Source organism: Pholcus phalangioides, unplaced genomic scaffold (assembly GCF_987345545.1).
Source record: "Pholcus phalangioides strain wild (caught in Gottingen) unplaced genomic scaffold, Ppha-v1.0 ptg000018l_1, whole genome shotgun sequence".
Lineage (NCBI taxonomy): Eukaryota > Metazoa > Arthropoda > Arachnida > Araneae > Pholcidae > Pholcus > Pholcus phalangioides.
This window is the reverse complement of record NW_028301611.1, coordinates 7643821-7663122: the sequence shown is the minus strand read 5'-3', so window position 1 is coordinate 7663122 and position 19302 is coordinate 7643821. Positions and strand designations below refer to the sequence as shown.

The 19302-nt window shown below is 39.1% G+C and overlaps 2 protein-coding genes across 2 annotated transcripts in view; one reads left to right on the top strand and one right to left on the bottom strand.

The window, feature by feature from the left end:
- The window catches only part of LOC149071637 (death-associated protein kinase 1-like), a 109312-nt gene extending 99327 nt beyond the window's left edge, over window positions 1-9985 (top strand). Inside the window, exons 26-29 of the mRNA XM_089247945.1 lie at window positions 225-407; window positions 2400-2606; window positions 2707-2879; window positions 5266-9985. Coding sequence (XP_089104071.1) covers window positions 225-407; window positions 2400-2606; window positions 2707-2879; window positions 5266-5962 — 1260 coding nt within the window. The 3' untranslated portion in view covers window positions 5963-9985. The remainder of the gene's footprint in view (window positions 1-224; window positions 408-2399; window positions 2607-2706; window positions 2880-5265) is intronic.
- Window positions 9986-15721: 5736 nt separating this feature from the next.
- mRpS7 (mitochondrial ribosomal protein S7) lies at window positions 15722-18225 on the bottom strand. The gene has a single exon (XM_089247820.1). It carries the CDS (start codon window positions 18196-18198, stop codon window positions 17509-17511), a length of 690 nt encoding a protein of 229 aa, XP_089103946.1. The 5' UTR covers window positions 18199-18225; the 3' UTR covers window positions 15722-17508.
- Between the last annotated feature and the right edge of the window lie 1077 nt (window positions 18226-19302).

Genomic DNA, 19302 nt, shown 5'->3' with positions numbered 1-19302 from the left:
TTTCTCACTCTGATCAATCCACTTTACTTGAGCATAATTTTACGCATAATGCAATTGGAAATTCATTTTCCCATAGTTTTTGCACACAAATCTATTTGTACCACAATATTTCATTATAGAATGAGAGGCAGGCATATGAAAAAGATAGCTAAATGCTAGCTTATTATGAAATACATAATTTAAGTTGAAGCTTTTTGTCCCCTCCCTCTCTTTTGTGTTTCAAGGTGCTTTATTTAAGGCTGGAAAACCAAGATCTAGTTGTTCTTAACCCCCGCTGGCTTTGTGTAGATGTTATTGGTCACCTATTGTCTCAGGAACACGTGGACACAGCAAAACTCACTGGACTTTACACTGTGGACGATATTCAGCAACTTTTTCCAGATACTGATGCTTTGGATCTATTGCAGGTTAGTGCTTAGATAATTTAGCTTTTCAGGTTATTTTGGAAACAGACATTTTGAAGATTCTGATGTTGTCCAACTATGTTATATACTCATATAAAAGCCAGCCCCCCACCCCTACTTGAGGATGTCCAAAACGATAAAAAATGTAAAAACTTTGTATGAGCTAACCCCAAACATATTTGGGAAAAAGACGTGTATTTCCAAGATATAAAAGAGTTACAGTAATAAGGTGATGGAAAATCTCAAAGTTTTTTAAAAATTTTCTTTTTTTTTTTTGGCCGAAAGTGAATAAATAAATAAAAAATCGAATCAGACTGCCGAGTGGATCAAGAAGCTCGGGGTAATTAACCTTTTTTAGTTTGCTAGCTAGACATGCTTTATTTCTGTTACTCATGAGCCAGAAACTGGAATGTATTGGGTGGATCATTAGTATATTAAGAGGTGGTACTTAAACCTTAAACCCTCTTTCATTTTTCTCTAGGTCAACCAGTAGTAAAAAGGTAACCATATCTCTCTTCATGAAACTATAGGAAGTATGGATATAGTTTTATGAAGAGAGATATGGTTACCTTTTTACTACTGATACTTTTCTCATGCAATACCTTTCTTGGGCTGGTGGTATAGACTGACACTTCTTTTAGGAGCACCTTTCATGCACAAGCTCACACCCGGGCTACTCTCTGGGTGCATGGGGGAGGGTTCTCTGTTGACCATACATAGCAATTACTATTGCTGAAAGAAGTTGTTCATAACTTCTAGAGGGCATCCGTGCATCTCTCAGCTCAGACAGGGTGATGTTAAAATGGTTCTGCTTTTGGTCCAGGGATTAGAGACTGTGTAGCTGTGCTGTAGAAAGAGACGCTATGGATAGGTTTACCAGATCTGGAGACTGAGAAAAGAGGATTTCTGCGTCACTTATTTCAATTTTCCCAATAGATGGCAGCACTATTGTGACTAATACAATTTTTCCCAACTCTTAAAACGGAACCACTAAAAAAACAGAGAAAGAAAAAATTCTGGGAATTTCGACGATTATTGGTGAATGCATGTGGAAAAAAAAACACAAAAACACTCATACAAATGAAGAAATATGTGTTTCAAAGTAAAGAAAAAAAATTTCCCAGAAAGTATTTAACATAATTCCAGAAACCTGAAGAGGAGGACAAAAAAGCAAATTTTCCGAAACGTAGGACACATGAAATGACATCAAAAGGAGGATGGTTGGTAACCATAGTTATTGACAAAACTCTGGTTGATTTCTTTCCTCAAAACTGACCAGTATATAAGCTGATTATCTTCCAACATAAGAAATTTTCAAACAAAATTACTCAGCCTATACATGAGTATTTAACCCTTTCAGACCCAAACACTTTTCAGGGGAAAATAATTTACTTTGTTCAAATTTTTTCAGCCATTATGATGCAGGGTATATTCGCCTTCACATACAATTTTTTCCAGAATTGTATTGCTAAATTTTGTGAAATAAATCACGTTTTTCCCGGAGGCACTTGCTCCTGGAAGTCATCTTCAAAACCCGGCAGTTCAACTGTAAGTGCTGCCCTCTGATGAAAGCCCTTAGAAGTTCATATTAACAATATTTAACTCAAAACTTACACAATCCTTTAAGTCAGGACTTCCCTCCAGGAGATCAAAAGAAAAAATTCTACAGTGAGGCCAAGCCATACGTTTGTAGCACCAAGGTCTGAGAGGGATACTGTATTTGTCCAGGGAAGATGATTCTACACTGTTCAGAGAAGACTGAGCTGCAAACGTCTCTGGACAGTCTAGGAAATCGCTTTACACATTAGAAGCAGCTACCCTTCTAGATGTAGATGAAGTGCTCAGAATAATTTCCTCAAAGCGCTTGAGGCAACTTCTACTGATGATACCAGCCCCGAAAGTCCATGTTCCTCTTATGTCCAATTGTTTTTAGTATCATCATCCTATACAAATTCAAATATAATCCACCATCATTCCTTATATTTTCTATTCCAGGTCTTGGAGTCGTTACACCTGTGCACTCAGTGTGATAGCGATGGTGAAATCGAGTATGAGTTTCCTTGTTTCAACATGTTAGATTCTCAGGATTGCGTGTGGGAAAAGACTGATATGAGGTATGCCAATGGTGTGTATGGAGGTGTCCGAATACAATGTTGGCCTGCTGACAAGCACTTGCTGAGGTGTATGATTCCTCGCTTACAGGTATTTTCAGAGAATTTTTCTTTTTTGTATGGTCACATATAAAAAATTGTAGATACAATCAGTAAAATTAACTGATTTTTATTACTTATGTATATCGTAGGTACAGCTAAGGCGTTACGCCCACGATCACCATAACCCAGAAAGTGTGTTATGTCAATGGAGGCTCGGGAGCAGCTTCTCCTGCAGTACCATTCAAGGCCAGATTACGTTAGGAGAATTCGGCGAATCCATAGATATCAAAGTCAGATCACCAGCTTATCTTCGGATAGAAGCGTAAGCTATCGAACTTTCTCTTTTTAATATTTTTGATTTCATTACATAAGAAAATTGTGTTAATAATTCCCTCTGGAACAAAGTTATGTGCTGTCTTAATGTGTGGGGCCCCATCCTAGCACTGTCCTGGGGCGTCAAGCGCAAAAGGGGCCTCATGATAATGAAAGATCTGGTTTAAAATTTTTAGAGTAAGCAAATACAATTCAGTAGTCAGCAATTTCTAGCCAAGTGGTGGTTGGGGAAGAGGGGGGGGGGGAGATAGCTTAGAAAAATTACTTTTTCCAGGCCCATTTTTACTAGCATGGGGCAGTTTCAAGCAACCCTGTTCTAAGTAAATGCTATTATTATTATCACAATATTATTTCTATAAGATTATTTCGAAGAAAATCCGGAAGACTCCAGAATTTCCACTTCATATCATGGATTCAGGGCTCCCACTCGTCCTAGTTTTCCTACTTTTTGGTAAAATGTCCTACTTTTGTCCTACTTTCTAGTTTTTGTCCTACTTTTCTTACTTTTTTACCAAATCCTATCGACAAAATTTGTGTAATTGATTTTAATTGAGCAGGAAATTATTGATATATTGCCAAATATTACAAATGTTGGAGAATGCAATTAATGATTCTGCCAAAGCAGAAATTGTATCATTTTTAAGGTAATTTAGAGGGGGGGGGTATGTGGACCATTTGATTGATTAATTTTTCATTTGCTTAGTTTGAGGGTTCAACAAGTACAGTAGCCATTTAAAAACTTCTGTCTGGATGGAAAAATAATTTTGTATTTATTATATTCGTGGTCTTGGACAGTAATTTTCATCATTCAAAATTATGGTGCAAATAGGTGAAACAACAGTTTGCATTTTAAAGCAGTTGGATACATAGTATTTTATAAGGTATCTAGGTTTGGTGATTCTGATGCTACCCAATAGCATTCAGTTGTCTTCTGTATTTTTAAGGCATGAACAGGCATAAACAATATTTACAATGCTCAGCAAAGGGCTAGAAATGGAAGTGCTTCATTTGTCAAAAATGATTACACTGGCATAGAACAGTAAAATGTGAACAAAACAGAAAAATTTAAAAAATGATGAGCAACGCAATAAAACTATCTGGTTCACCTTGCCTTATATACGTCGGATCTTCTAATTTACACATTTTCTGCATTGTGCTTTCAAAAGTGGTCTCGAAGGTGAGTCATTCTTAAAAAATGTACGTCTTCAAAATTTGCTGTGCCTTGCCAAAGAGAGTTGACAAGCTCATCACTTTGGAAGACTCCAAAAAAGAATGTAATATATATGAGGAGAGACAGCAAAGAATTATCTGTGGTTGCTAGTGCACTGTTTTGGCCAAAAATTGGTTTTGTAACCAAGTCATTTGGTTTTAGCTTGACTGACATAGTGCTAGGGAAAAAAAAAAGTTAATTCAAAATTTAAAAAAAAAAAAAAATTAATTATTTAAAAAATTTTTTTGCAAAAAAAATGTTTCTAGGGATTTTTTTCCATTATGCTATGATTATGTTGTCTAAGGGGGTTACCCTCCCCCATCCTACTTTTTAGTCCTACGTTGTGAAAGTATCAGAATGTGAAGTTTTGACAGATAACCTGACATCGGGAGGGACCTGTGAGCTGGCACATTATCATGATGGAACACCTATGACTTCCAAAGATTTGGTTGCTTGCTCCTCACCAACTCATGCAGACGTTCAAGGACTTATAACATATTCTTTAGTGACTGTACGACCATGCTGAAAGAATTCCCTTGTGTAAATCTCCGTGCAATCAATAACAATTCCTTCCCTTTAGAGGCTTGAAATTTAGTCAGCCTTGAAATTTTGTGGTTGTGATGATGACAGAGACTTCCACACTTTTGCTTGTCAGTTAGGTTTGTACAGAAAACGCATCTCATCCCCAGTTATCAACCGATCCAAGATGTCCAGGTCTGAATCCACTGTATCGATGTTATCCCCCCCCCCCAAATTTGCACGCACTCATCCACTTTTTCCCAAGTTAGGATTGTAGGAATAATTTTTTGACACGCATGATGCATGCCCAGTTTGTCTGTTAAAATGGCATGGTAACTTCAAACTGAAATGCCAACAAGCTCTACAATCTTTGCGATGGTTCTTGATGGTAATTTTTTTACAATTTCTTTGACAATGGCGATTTGCTCATACTTTGTGGATACTGATGGCGACCCTGACCTTTCTCTCATCATCCTAAATACTCTGTCGGGTCTTTTTGAACCACCATGCCACTCATAAATGGTAGTTCAACACATTTTTGTTTCCCTGTGCGCTGACTTAATTATTATGCTCTGGCTTTATTAAAAATATCTGAACTTCAATCATTTATTTTTTAAAATAAAAATATACTGGTCACTTTTTGCAGGTTTTATTTTCTGGAGAGCATACTAGGTGTCGTCGACCAAACGATTTTGGAAACTTGTCCAGGGCTGCTCTATGAAAAACATGCCATCAGTCCATTGCACCTGAGCCAACATGTCATCACTCCGAGTAGCTATCCCTCTCACATTCTGCTCACAGCTCTGTTTGACCATGGAACGAAAGCGATGGCGAAAGCCAGTGATGGGACAGAGGAGCAGATCCTGGACGTTATCTGTCTGGGATCATCAGAAGTCCTCCAGAAGTCATCTGCGATCGGAGCGAAGACCGCAGGCGGCATCACCGGCATAATACTCGGCCCGAATCTGCATGCCTCGCAGTTACCCCTGCCAGTTCACCAACGCCTCTGTGCCTTGCTGGACCCGCCAGAACCGATCGGTAGAGACTGGTGCATGTTGGCCGTGCTGCTAGGTCTCACCGACATGCTGCCGCACCTCGACCCTGGAGATAACATGGCCCGGAGCCCGACATCCAGGATCCTTAGGGAATGGTTGAAAGATCCAAGCAGTACCATAGGGTGCCTGTTAGCCAAACTGAGGGAACTCGGAAGACATGACGCTACTGAAATCATATTACACACAGCTCCATTCCTGAAGGTATTCTGCGTGGGTGATGAAGTTTCTGCTGAGGACAGTGGTGTTGGCAGCATGTCTCACACTTCAAGTTCAAATATATCACGATAAATATCAATTACATCATTATAAGTGGTGTAATTTAAAGCCCATCGAATTTTCTAGCCTGTTTATGTCCTGTAGGTTTTACTTCATGATTTTTTAACTTTTTTGTTTGCGGAAAAATGCTTGATACCGAATTCTATACGACCACTTGTGCCACAAAGCAAATTTAGGTATTTACTTAAAATATTTTGATGGTTTTTTTCCCCCAACACTTACTGGGGGCGCCATTGTCGCAAGCTTTGGTACTGGAAGCCACACCAGGATTTTCTTTCTGAATTAATTCGGGAAAGAGTTTTCATTTTCTTATATGTCTGTTCATGTCAATTGTCTCACAAAAGTTTTTAATGTAATTACTATCATCCCTCCAATGAATTTTCCCCTTTCAGTTTTAAAACAAGTACCGTTACGATAACATTTTGTGAATTGTTGAATGTGATAACTTTGTTATAAATTTTTACTCTAATACAAGTATTTATACATATCATTTCACATATCACTCTATTGTGAACCTGAGAGAATTTGTTAACGTGTAAATTTACATTTATTGCTTGGTACATTAAGATTGCTCATTAATGGAAAGTCACTTAAGGATGATGATTATGCACTAGAGCAGCATTTCCAAAACATTTTGTCTTAACCAGTCACCCATTTCTCAGAAAATAAAATTTTGATTATCTAACCCCCCCCCCTCCAACATGTTAAGCCATCCTATGAGATAGCATTTTATATCTGTAGCTTCTACCATCTCCAAGGGTCAATTCCCCCCCCCCCCAAATAATACTACACTAGAGGAATTGGAAAATACTACACTAGAGTCAAAAACTTGAATTTTTTATAAAGTTTCTTCTCTGACCGACAGGGGTTCAGGGCCGTAACTAGGCTGGGGCTACCAGGGCCCCGAGTCGAATGGGGGGGGGGCCTAAAAAAATTTACACATATTTTGCATAATAATAACCATTTCAAGAAGGGCCCCAAAGAAAAGTCTGCCCTGGGGCCCCCGAAAAGGCACACTACGGCTCTGCAAGGGGGTTGCTGTAGCAGTGCCAGAGTTGCTGTCTGTCGCTATTAAAACCAGTGTCCTTAATCCTTTTTATACTTGGGGTCTGGCGAAAACTGCAGAATAATTACACGCATCAGCATAAAACAAATGGGAAAAATAATTTGCGGAACGGCAAAAAATAACAAAATAGGAATAAAATAATTTGCAGACCAGCATGGATAAATAGAAGGAATGATTCGCACACTGGCAAAAAAAAAATAAAATAAATTGGGGGAATATGATTCGGACCAGCAAAAAATAATTTGCCAATTGGCAAAAGACTGGCTATAGTGAACAGAAACAAAAATGATGTTAGAGACAGCATTTTACTTCTTTAAATCCAAAATATAATGTAATATCTACATAGATTTGGCAAATTTGTTTTGGCGGACAGGTAGAAAATTTTCACATTAACATGATCATCCACTGACCAGCACAGTTACAGAACACTGGTTTAAACAGATCCGCCATTTTACAAACTACTGAAATAACTAAAATGCCACCTGTTGGAATCTAATAATTAAAAAAAGGTCCGGTATGTCAGCAACATTGTCCATTGAGAGAAGTTTTACTGTACCAGCAATCAAAAGTACTCAATAATAAGTACTCTTAATAATTTTAATCCGAAGTGCAATTCTACGTATCTGATGTGAGACATTTTTTACGTTATTCTGTGCCTTGATGCTTACGATTTAATTTTTTTTATACATTTTGCAGCATCATCCAGCTTTATGCGATCGTGTATCTTAACAGTAACATTACTTAATGGTAATACTATCGGTGCACAAGTTTTTTTCTATGGAACTCTTTATAAAATCAAATCATCATATCGTTCTTTTTTTTTTTGCGACGAGTTTGTCATATTTTTGTATGAGCTTTGAATGTGGCATTCAAAAATGCATTTTCGCCTTATTATTTTTTTCTTCTAATTAACCGTTTTTGTTAATGTTGTATATAAAATTTTTAGAAATTTTACCGATTGCTAAAAAGAAGTACAAACAAAACAAAAAGAAATTGTAAAAAGTTTTAGAGGTTTTTAGCTGATGATTCGTAATTTTTTAAAATTAGATTAAACTCGATATAGAAACGATGTCCATATTGTTTTTTCAATGGAAAAATCGAAATTTTATAGATGATATCTGATGGCTCATAGGCTGGGATGACACTATAAAAGTTTCATAAATGTTCTTTTATAAAAGTTTAAAAGTGCAACCAATCAGTCAAATTCAAGAAAATTTTACAAATAGACTTATTGGTTGTTTTTTTCTTCAAGTTTTGTGAAAATCTTTTATCAAACTTTTATGGTGTATAATCCCTTCTTTACTGATACTATATTTCTCATTTTAAAAAAATGATGCACCAAGGAAGAGTTGTCGAATTGTTACAGAACATGGCAGGCAGTTGTATCACATGTAGGTATGCAAATGATTAGTGTTGCGAAAGAATTATGCAAATATTCCTGTCACCAAAGAAAGCTACTTTCCCTGTTGCTCGATAAAAGAGTCTTCAGATAGTATTTTCACATATTGTACGTCAGTTTACAACTGAGACTTTGCATGTGGTCACTGCTGGATTGAGTGAGACAAGCGAGTTGGACTTATCGCATAATTTCCGCGTCAGTTCTGACCAGTTTTTAATGAATGTTAGGAGCAGTGGATGCATGAAGGCACACACACACATGCTTAAAACAAGCTCTGGGTGCCCTAGGTTGACTAACAATAGAGAGGATCACACTTCATTTGTCGACAAGCCTGGGCCGTGCCAACAGTGACCGCATCCACCATCTAATTGTAGATTCCATCTTCATCCAGGTACTTTGTCTTATGCCAGACAGTTGGCAGAAGGAAGTTCGTTCTTGCGGCATCTGTTGAATGTCCTGCCATCGACAGCAGCACACTGCCAAATTAGGGACAGTTAAGGAATGGAACCGTATTGTCTTTAGTAATGAATACCAATTCTGTATGTCATCCAATAATGGTCTTATCCGAGCATGGTGCTTCAGTGGATGAATCCTGCTTATTCTATGGGAAGAAGTATGGCAGGTGTGCTAGTCTGAAGGAGCCATCACTTATGGCAGCAGGTCATCTCTAGTTGTGATACAGGGAACCATAACAGCTAAACCATATATGCAGAAAATATTGCAGCCATATTTTTTACCAGTCATGGCAGGGCTCCCAGGAGTCATTTTTCAGTATGATAACGCTCGCCTACATACTGCAAGAGTCCCTGCATCAAGTAAACCCTCCCTCCGCTAGCTTCTTTATTTGACATCCCCAATTGGGCATGCATGAAACCAGCTGAGGTGACGATTTCATCAAATTGTGAATGTGCCGAAACTAGAAGTCTGGTTGCAACAAGCATGAACGCACTTGTTTCAGATGAGCATAGAGCTTGTATGCATCAATGCCAGATCTGTATTTACGATAAAGGTGGCCCGACAACATGCTAGACTTTTTCATATCGTACTGTGCTGTTACCTGCAATAAATTATTTTGTTCTGATGTTACGATCATTTACACATTCATGGGACAATTATACACACACCAGGTTCCATTCAAATCTGAAGTTTTCTACTTGGTGCATTGTTTTTTTTCATCGGGAGTATAGATTAATATATAGCGGAAGTAATATTTTCACAGTTGATAGGCAGCATATACATGTTAACACCTATGTAGTTTCTGTAGGTACAGGGGCGGCTCTTGGACTGTGCTGCTCTAGAGGGGGGCCCCAAGTCGAAGTTGAGAAGGGTGAAAAAAAAGCTGTGGTCAGGTAAGCCAAAAATAGAAAGAGGAAAGGGATATGTGTAGTAAATAGGGTAGAGATTTTTTTCTGGAGCTGCCCCCGAGTAGGTAGACGACGACGTGAATTATGTGAATATTGCATTTTCGACTTCATTGCAATCAAAATAGTTATCACTGCACTCTATAGATTATACATTTTAGGAATGTAGCCGAAAGCACATGAATAGACTTTTATAATATTTCTATATCATTGACTTTAACACTAGATCAGCGGTTCTCAAGCGGGGCTCTGCAACCGCTTGAGGAAGATAAAATATTTGAGTAAGTTTGGTAAATAAACAAAAATGAAGAAACCTGCGGGCTCCATGATAGAAATTCTAAAATAAAAGAGGTTGAGAACCGCTGCACTGGGATGTCGGAAATTTCAAATTACCTTGAACGACGGTAGCGGTCATTTCGATTCGCTATAGGAAAAAAATCAATACAAATTGTTTTTGTATACCAAAACTTCTCAAAACAGTATCTATTCTGTCTCTTCGACAATTATTTTTACAATAAATGCTTGTTCATGTACCAATATATATGTATTTTGGAATTTTGGGCGAAAAGGGCTTGTCACAACAAAAAAAGGCAATGTTTTGTTCCTTTATAAAAAGAGGTTTTGACTATTCGTGACTTCGTTTTCACTTGGCAGCCCACTGACAAGGTTTGAAGAATGAAAGTACAATTGCGAAATTTGCGATGAGATTGCATGTACAGAATAAAAAGATCTTGAAATAAATATCAAAGACATTCATTAGTAGGGTGATAAAATTCTTAAATTTTTAGCCGAAACTTCCTTTGTCTTCGATTTCAAATTTGTTCGTGCACGGTGCTCAAAACCTCGATTTTCTCTGCTTACAGACCGTATAACTATATTTTTACTCTGTTGAAAGCATGATATGTGGTAAAATAATGGCTCTCCTCTCCACATCCTCTAGCCAAAAATTTTGTTCGGAGAGGAAGCCACTTTCATTTTGGGGGGGGGGGGAAACAAAGTGATATAACAATAGATTTGGTCATCTCTCTTTTCCTCCTCTTTTAAAGCATTTTCTTACATTTCAGGGGAGAAGAGAACTAGACCCTTCGAGTCCCCCACCTCGCTATGGTCTTGCACTAGGCTGGGATCTTTTTTGAAGCCCCCTCTGTAGTGATTTATATGGTGGACAAACAAAAAATTATAGGAATTGTCTCTGTCCCCAGGCTGGAGACCTGTGCATATGGGTAAAACCGTGAAAAATTATGATTCTTTTTGTCGTGTGACATTTTGGGAGTGAATGCAATACAATAAAAGCGCAAAGACGCTGTAGTGGCCAGCTGAAGTTGGTTTTCTGTTGGTTCACAACTTTCAGACATGAACTCCCCTTTAAAAAGTCTTGCCACAGAAAACAACAGGCTTACAACGGTGCAGTTATTCAATCATTGCACTTCACTTATAGTTAGAAAAATTGATGGCAGAGATGGCAGCGCTACACATAAAAGGCATCATACTGAAACAAACTCCATGTTAGGTTCACAACACTTACACACACATTCCAACATGTGCCGATTCGTTCAAAATTCCACAGAGGATTATGGGCAAGGTGCATGTGTGGTGTAGTAGTAAAAGCGCAAGGATCCATAGAAATGTTAAATGAATTGAAATAATTTACGACAACGATGACAAGTTTCTTCAAACGTGTACCTTTGAATGATACAAAATGTACACTGGAGAAAAGCAAACACCATGATAGAACATCTGTTGTCCTTATTATTGATATTCACATAAGAATACTGTCCATGTCACGATTCTTTGCAATTATATTAGTTAAACATATCTGTAGCGGTCAAATTGACCACTCCTGTCGTTCTAGGTAGAACTTCATTTTGCCACTAAATTAAGAAACGTAAAGCATTTATACTTCAGGAATTCAAAAGCCTTAACGAAATCTCAACAAACATCAGATAAACCGTTTGAGTGAGATCGCATGTCAAAGTAGCTTTGTGGTCGAAATGACCACTTCTTTCGTTCTAGTGTTAAGCTCAACACATAATAATAAAATTCTAATTTGCGTCAACGTTATTAATATTACTTAGATATCAGAATTTTTTTTCCCTATTGAGAAATGCAATAAATGGTATTTTTAATTCAGTTATTGTGGAAGACATCGGAAAGGCTTCTTTGAAGCAGACATTTCGTCCACTACTGCGGTGGGCATCTTCAGTGCAGTTTTCGACGGGCAAGAAGACAGAACGATATCCTGAGGTGGCCTATATCCACTGATGCTTTGGCTGGAGACACGGAAGTATCAACCTCATCGTTTTGATGTCGAGCGAGTCTGTTGGTAGGACATCGTGGCCTCTGACTGGGTGGGTGGGTGGGGATCAGAGTCTTCAATTTGAATGGTGGGGAAATCGGAATTTGGAAGAGTTGATTTTCTAACCATCAAGAACCTAAAACCAAGATGTCCCACCAACATTGTCATGTTACTTGTTCGATGCCATGACGAGGAGAGGTTGATCCTCCCACGTCTCCAGCAAAAGCGTCAGTGGATAACAGCCATCCAAGGAGGTCATTTTTTATCCTTGCTTGTCGAAAACCGCACTAAAGAGATGTTCATCACAGTAGTGGACAAAACGTCTGCTTCAAGGACTCATAAAACACGGCATAACAGCCAGAAAGGCATGAACTCCTGCCGTGGAAGCCTGCCTTCTCTTTTTATCTGATTTCAGTTTTACTATATGACACCGAACGATTGTGTGGAATAAGACGACCGATATAATTACCATGTTTCTCATATAATCGGAAAATATAGATGCCATATATAATATATTTACATGTGATTCTTTGATGCAATTTTTTTTTTCGAGAAAATTGTATTTTATATATATATATATAGTGTTGTACGATATTGTGTATTTTATTTCAGTATTACCAACCATTTATTATTGTACGTAATAATTATGTATATTTTGTACATTATTCGTTTTTTTTAAATATACTCTAAGATGCTTTTAGCGGAGATGAAGTTTTGCAATATCCACATGTGAAACATGTTACACGTTTCTTTTTGTTTTTTTGTAATTTATTCAAAAAAAATAAAGATGTTTATATTTATAAAGAGCGTTATGTTGAGATATTTGCTTATTTCGTGTGTGAAAGGGTTTTCGTTTAAAAATTTTGTACATGTGTAAATGCAGGGCCGCAACTAGGGGTGAAGGTGGGTCTGGTGCACTGGCCTAGAGGGGGGGTGCAAATTTCACTCTTTAACCTCTCCTTCAACATTATGAGGGGGGCGCCAAAATACGTGTTTTTCCCGGTTGACCAAACATCTTGTTGCGGCCCTGTGTAGATGCAGGCTCTTCAAACGGGATGGGGAGAAATCATTGAAGATGTGTATAATGTGGGGGGGGGGGGGGGAAGGTGATGTGTGTGACTGTCCACCTCTGCCTGGCTTTGAAGTAAACTGACTTACGAAACTTGAGTAAGCTAGAGCTATTTAACACTATGACGACATGTTAATCTTGTCCCCTTTGGATTGGACGGTTAGTGGAACACAAATACGTGCTACTCTGGCGTGTGGACCCTTCACGTGGAGCTCCTTTCTCAGCCCTTTTCTTTCTTTGTTTCAAACCGAGCACAACTCAGGTGTATTACCATGGGCGATTTGCTACCTGGTAAGTTGTGCCGGAAAAGCGAGTGTGTGTGTACCCAACAGTTTGAATGCATATCTATTATTGTGGCTGATTTTTCAGTCATCCATCTATATTGCAAACCATCTATATATAAAGTTTCCCCATCTAAAGTCTCGCCAGAGAAAGCAGCAAGCCTACAAAATGGTACAAATATTCATTCATCACACTTCACTCACTTTTGAAATATATATGGAAACCATCTATATTTGTATACTTGCAACCATTTTGTAGGCTTGCTGCTTTCTCTGGCGAGACTTTTTGATGGGGATGGCTTGTATTAGCGCCTCGAAGTTGGGAACCACGGAAAATGAATTTTAGTCGACCACAGCTGTGGTACCTTCGGGTCATAGTACTGGGAGATATAGCCTTACCAAGTGATTCTGCAATCATGGATGCAAAAATTGTGAAGGTCGCTCATCAATTTCGTTTGGCTACTTTAGCAATATACTGTTTATGGAAGCACAATTTCCAACAGTTGTCCATAAACATGTGCCCGGTCGACCAAGGGTTACCCCATCTGATGATAATCAGCATCTTGCTACATACTAGCCAAGCGGAATCAACGAGCGACCTCCACAACTGTTACATCTGTGGTTGTAGTGCCACTTGGTAAGACAATATCCACCATTATTGATTGCCAGAGTACCACTTGTTTGAGTTCCACTAACCGTCCGACCCAGAAAAACAAGATTACAATGATGGTTTGAATTCTTCAATCAAAATCGTTGGCAGGTTTTTGATTAATGAACGAAATAAAAAAAAGAAAGACTGGTATGATATCAATAAATATTTCATGATCAATAATATGTTAAATTATCGAGTCTGCCTCAAAATTTTAACAGTTGATGTTTGTTTGTTGTAAAATAAGAAGTAAAATTTGCAAAGAGACATCGGCCCTCCTTGGCTTTTCATGAATGTGGTCGAAGAGGATCCTGTTGTGAATCACCACAGAAGACACACCACCACGCCAATCTTGACAAAGTTGCTTTGGCAACCCTGGAGAGAAAAGGGGAATCTTTCCCCCTTTTTGCGTGTGTGGGCGTCACTCAGAGCGAGGTGAATATATATATATAACCCCACTAGAAATGTGTAAAGATGTCCTTTACAAATTTGTAGTTATTGTCAATTAATTACCCCCAACACTGATTCAATTACAATGAATAAAAGTGATTGGTTGTCCATTGAAACGATGTGTATTGAGTCGCTTGAGAAGGCAATAACATCTCAGAGAGCTTAATATCAGCTGAATCCACACCAGAAACACTAACTCTGGAGCATTTCGGTCTGCAGCCAAGGAGGGCCAACTCCTGTTTGAGGGTTTTACTTGTGCTGCTTTACAGCATAGTTTCCCAACCTTTTTTGTTCCATCGCCCCCTTCAGAAATTTTTTTTCTCCCACTGCCCCCCAAAGCAATCTAACCCATAGGATCCTATGTTATACCCGTAGCTTCCACCGCCCCCAAGGGGGCGTTAACGCCCATGTTGGGAATCACTGCTTTACAGCAAACAAACAACTGTCTACGGTGAACTCAATAATTTAGCAAATATTATTGCTCAAAAAGTATTTATTAATATCACACCATATTTTTTTTTTTTCATGCTGCCCATCAATTAAAAACCGGTGAGCAATTTCAATCAAAGAATTACGATAGTTGTGTTTTTTATTTGATAGGTGGCAGCAAGAGCTTCAGTTCAATGTTGACTTTTCACATGTAATATAATACTGTATAGTTATTTTTCAGAAAGCACATATTTTTGCTAATAAAATTTTATTTTTACCCGTTTAATGCCATGGACAAAAGTAAATAAGAAAACACCATTTTTTCACAGCGAATAAGTTTCCAAAAATAGGGATGTTTAGAGTCTGAGAATGACTTTTTCCAGTCTATTGCCATGGGCAATTTGCTACAGACTGAGTTGTGCCAGAAGTGTAAGTGCATGACATAATCTTGTTGCGTGTGAATTTTTGTGCTGCCATCTATATTTTAAATTGAGAGTGAAGTGTAATGGTTGAATATTTGTAAACCTGTTGCTCACAGTGGGGGAGACTTTTAAACTGGGAGATGGGTTTAAAAAAAAAAAGAGGCAAAAGATCGGTTAGAGTCTAAGAATGACAGAGAATTCTTCCACGGACACAGAGTTTTTTGCCGCATAGAAAAAAAATCCCCCATACTGCATAAGGTGCTATGTTATTTTACCATTTCACACAGGCATAGAAATTCTGTGCGCAGAGAAACAACAGGTCTGTGCAAGTGAAAAAAAATCCTTGGCACCACAGAAATAAAAGTTTTTATTAAGCTCAGCAGTTTTTTTTTAAAATAGGCTGTCTAGTGTTTTTTGTTTCATAGATGGCAGCAGGGGTTCAAATGCAACTACAGTAAAACCTCTCAATAACGGCCACTAATGGGACCACGAAGATGTGGCGCTGTTGGCAATAGCCAATTTTATTCTGGAGAAAGAAAAAAAAACGAAAATTTGCGATCTATATAAGATGTAAAATGAGAATCTAATCTGTAATTGATTACAATAATTATACAACTGATTATATTAGAATGTATGATTATATTGACAATATTATAATAATTTATTAATCAATTTATACAACGCTATTGTGGCATCCTAAAATTTTGACTTGCAACGCTGAGACCACAAAAGAAACGACCGTTATGGACCAAGACGGTGTACCAGCAACTCTAAATAGTTCTCTGTTCACACCCATGATCAACTAGACCAGTGGGTTCTCAACAAGTGCTCTGTATGCACTCCCAGGGACTCTGCGGCCGCTCGAAGAAAATAAAAATAAAAACCCAGTAAATATGTAATGAGTAAATTAAAAGCCTATGAGGCTCTGCCATTGAAATTACGCACCAGAAAAAGCTCTGCGAGTCAAAAAAAGTTGAGAACCACTGAACTAGACCATAGTTTCTCAAACTTTTTGTTTCATCGCACACTCCCGTAAGCGTACCCATAGGATCCTATGTTGTATCTTCGCTTTTAGAGCTCCTCGTTTGAACAATTTCATTGCTCACTTAGGGAAACACCGAATTGGACCATACATGCTCAATACATGATATGTGTGCCACGATCTCAAACCTAATTTTATACAAATGAACTAAGTGGCATATTCTCAGATCACTCAAGTGACCCACAGCACATTTATAGATCACTTGGGTGGACCAAGGTCTGAAGCAGATTTTAGTTGGATGATGCCCTGGGCACAAGAGGCCTCTTAAATTAGAGGAAAATGTGAAGTTTGGGTTTCCAGTTCCTAGTACGCTCGTTGTTAACTCTCTATCTGCCTGTGGTGCATTTAGAGATCATGCGAGTGGCCCACGGCACAACCAGAGATCACTCAGGTGATCCTTTTCCTAGGGCTGCAACTAGGTTGGGGCAACTGGAGCACTGTGCCACGGCCCCTGAGCCGAACAGGGAGTCACAAAAAATTGACTCATTTTGCATAATAAAAATAATCATTTCAACATCTTCCCAGGGGGCCCTGAAAAGGTACACTATATGCCCTGCCTTTCACCCCCTCTTCATTGTCTTTAATAAACCCCTCTAGCATTTGTACCTTGGGGGAGGGGGAAAAAATCCCTTAAAACTAATTTTTCTTATATCAAGTAATATGTGTAATTTTTTTTCCGACCCCACATCCAAAGTGGCCATTGTTCAGAAAGTGATGCTCTGTGGTTATTCGTAGTGAAAGTCTGTGAGACGCGTTCGGATCCAATAAAAATGTGGCCATTAGAAGAGGTTTTACTGTAGGCCTATATCATTTACATACCAAATACGTAAGATCTCGTTGATTTCAGGGCATCGCAGATGAAAAAGGGTTGACAACCCAGTGTCCTAGTCGATATTCGTGTAAACATGCCTATGCATAAAATTCCTATGGTATATGATCATCGAACGAGAGAGCTGGTACAGCGCTACGGTGTCTAGTCACTGATCGCAATTAACACACACCGGCGAAAACACAAATAACGTTCTACAAGTTTTTAATTGAACGAATAAATCGAAGATCACAATTCCATCCCCAGCACGAGAGGAAACAGAATTTCATTTCATCCACCTGTAGTGCGCATAGGCCTTGTTCGCTTCGCATACCCTGTGTAGGTCGTGCTTCCTCCTGATGACGCGTCCCTCGCTCCGGTAAGCGTCCAGGATCTCTCTGGTAAGCTGCTCGATGAAGCTCGTGGGGCCCTCCTTGTCGCGTCCGGACATGACCAGCCACTTCATGGACATCCACTCGGCCCTCTTCCTCCTCAGCGGCACCGGCACCTGGTAGGTGATGCCGCCCCGCTTCATGGGCATCACGCGCATGGCCGGCTGGCAGTTCTCGATCGCCTGCTTGAATATCGTCCTCGGGTTGCACTCGACGGCGTCCCGCTCCTCCTGGGACGCGGCGCTGTGGTACTTCTTGAGCTGGATCCGCTTGATGTTGGCGAAGGTCTCCTCGACGAGGTATCGGGCCAGGTGCCTCTCGCTCCACATCATGACGATGTTGGTGAACTTCTTGACGACGGGATCGTAGAGCACCGAGATCGACAAGTCGTTCGGGGCCGGTTTCACGGGCACGTGCTTCATCTCTTCCAGTTTACCTTCCTCTTCCAGCTCCCGGAGCACCTTGGGATCCGCGACGGGATCCAGGAACCATGACGGGAAGATCGCTCGCCGGACGGGGACGACCCTGCTGAAAAGCGAGAGTTTGTTTACCGATGCTATCGATGTCAACAAAGCAGACGCCATTTTTTCGACCAACTAGCTCAGTTAGCGGGCACTACTCGATAAGGAGGGGCTGAAAATCGGACTTCTTCTTTTATTATACAGGGCTTTATGCTTTTTGGGCCATCCCCTGTTTGAGAAAAATATTCCACAAAAGCATAGAACATGCCATAAAGAAAATATAGAAAATTAGGCTGACCATATTTCTTCGAGAGAAATAAGGGACATCGGGATTCCAAATACGGGAAAATACAGGACCTAGCTAATTATCGCCAAAAACGACGCCAAAACCTAACAAAGTTGCCAAATATTTTTGAAATTACGGAAAATCACAATGGCGGAAAATGATGCATTACTACAAATAGCAGTGGATTAAAATGTATTCCACGAAAAAATAACGTTCACCATGGCAAATGTGGGAGATTAATATTCTCATAGATAGTTGTAATTATCATAAAATAATTTATTAGTTGAAAAATAATGTCAACCTTCGACTTCAATAAAGAATAAAAATTCAAGTAGGCTTCATGTAAAATACGGGAAAAACCGGGACACTTTTGCCAAAAAGTCGGGACGGCCAAAAAAAACGGAAAATACCGGAACTGTCTCGGGAAATACGGGACATATGGCCACCTTATAGAAAATCGAACTAAGCGTCGTCCCAGGCAGCGTTTCCAGATCCTTTAAAACTTTCCAGCCAAAATTATCTACAAAAGTAGCCGAAAACTAACCCAAAATATGTGTTTGAACTTCATATCATCAGATATGCTCTAAGGGGCGGTTCAAGTATTACGTAAGCAAAATTTCAGCCATTTTTAAACCCCCCATATCAGCAAAACTCTGACACCCCCCTTGTCAGCAAAATTTTTGGACCTCTCATCAGCCCTGCCTTTCTGAATCGTAACGCATATTGGTGGGATCAGAGACGTACACGGAAGGGAGGGGGGGGGGGGCTCGTGCACCCCTCGACGATCCAAAATTTATTTTCTTAATCCAAAAAAAATAATTTTTTTTAAAATTGAAATTTCAGAAGGAAATACCTTTATACACTGGTGAAATAAATTAAGAGAATTTGCATATTTTGTCGAATTTCATGAAAAGAACTGAACTGAATGTAAAACCACTGCT

What these genes read in the sequence shown, in the direction of transcription:
- mRpS7 (XM_089247820.1), bottom strand. Translation starts at nt 18,198, where the DNA reads ATGGCGTCTGCTTTGTTGACATCGATAGCATCGGTAAACAAACTCTCG.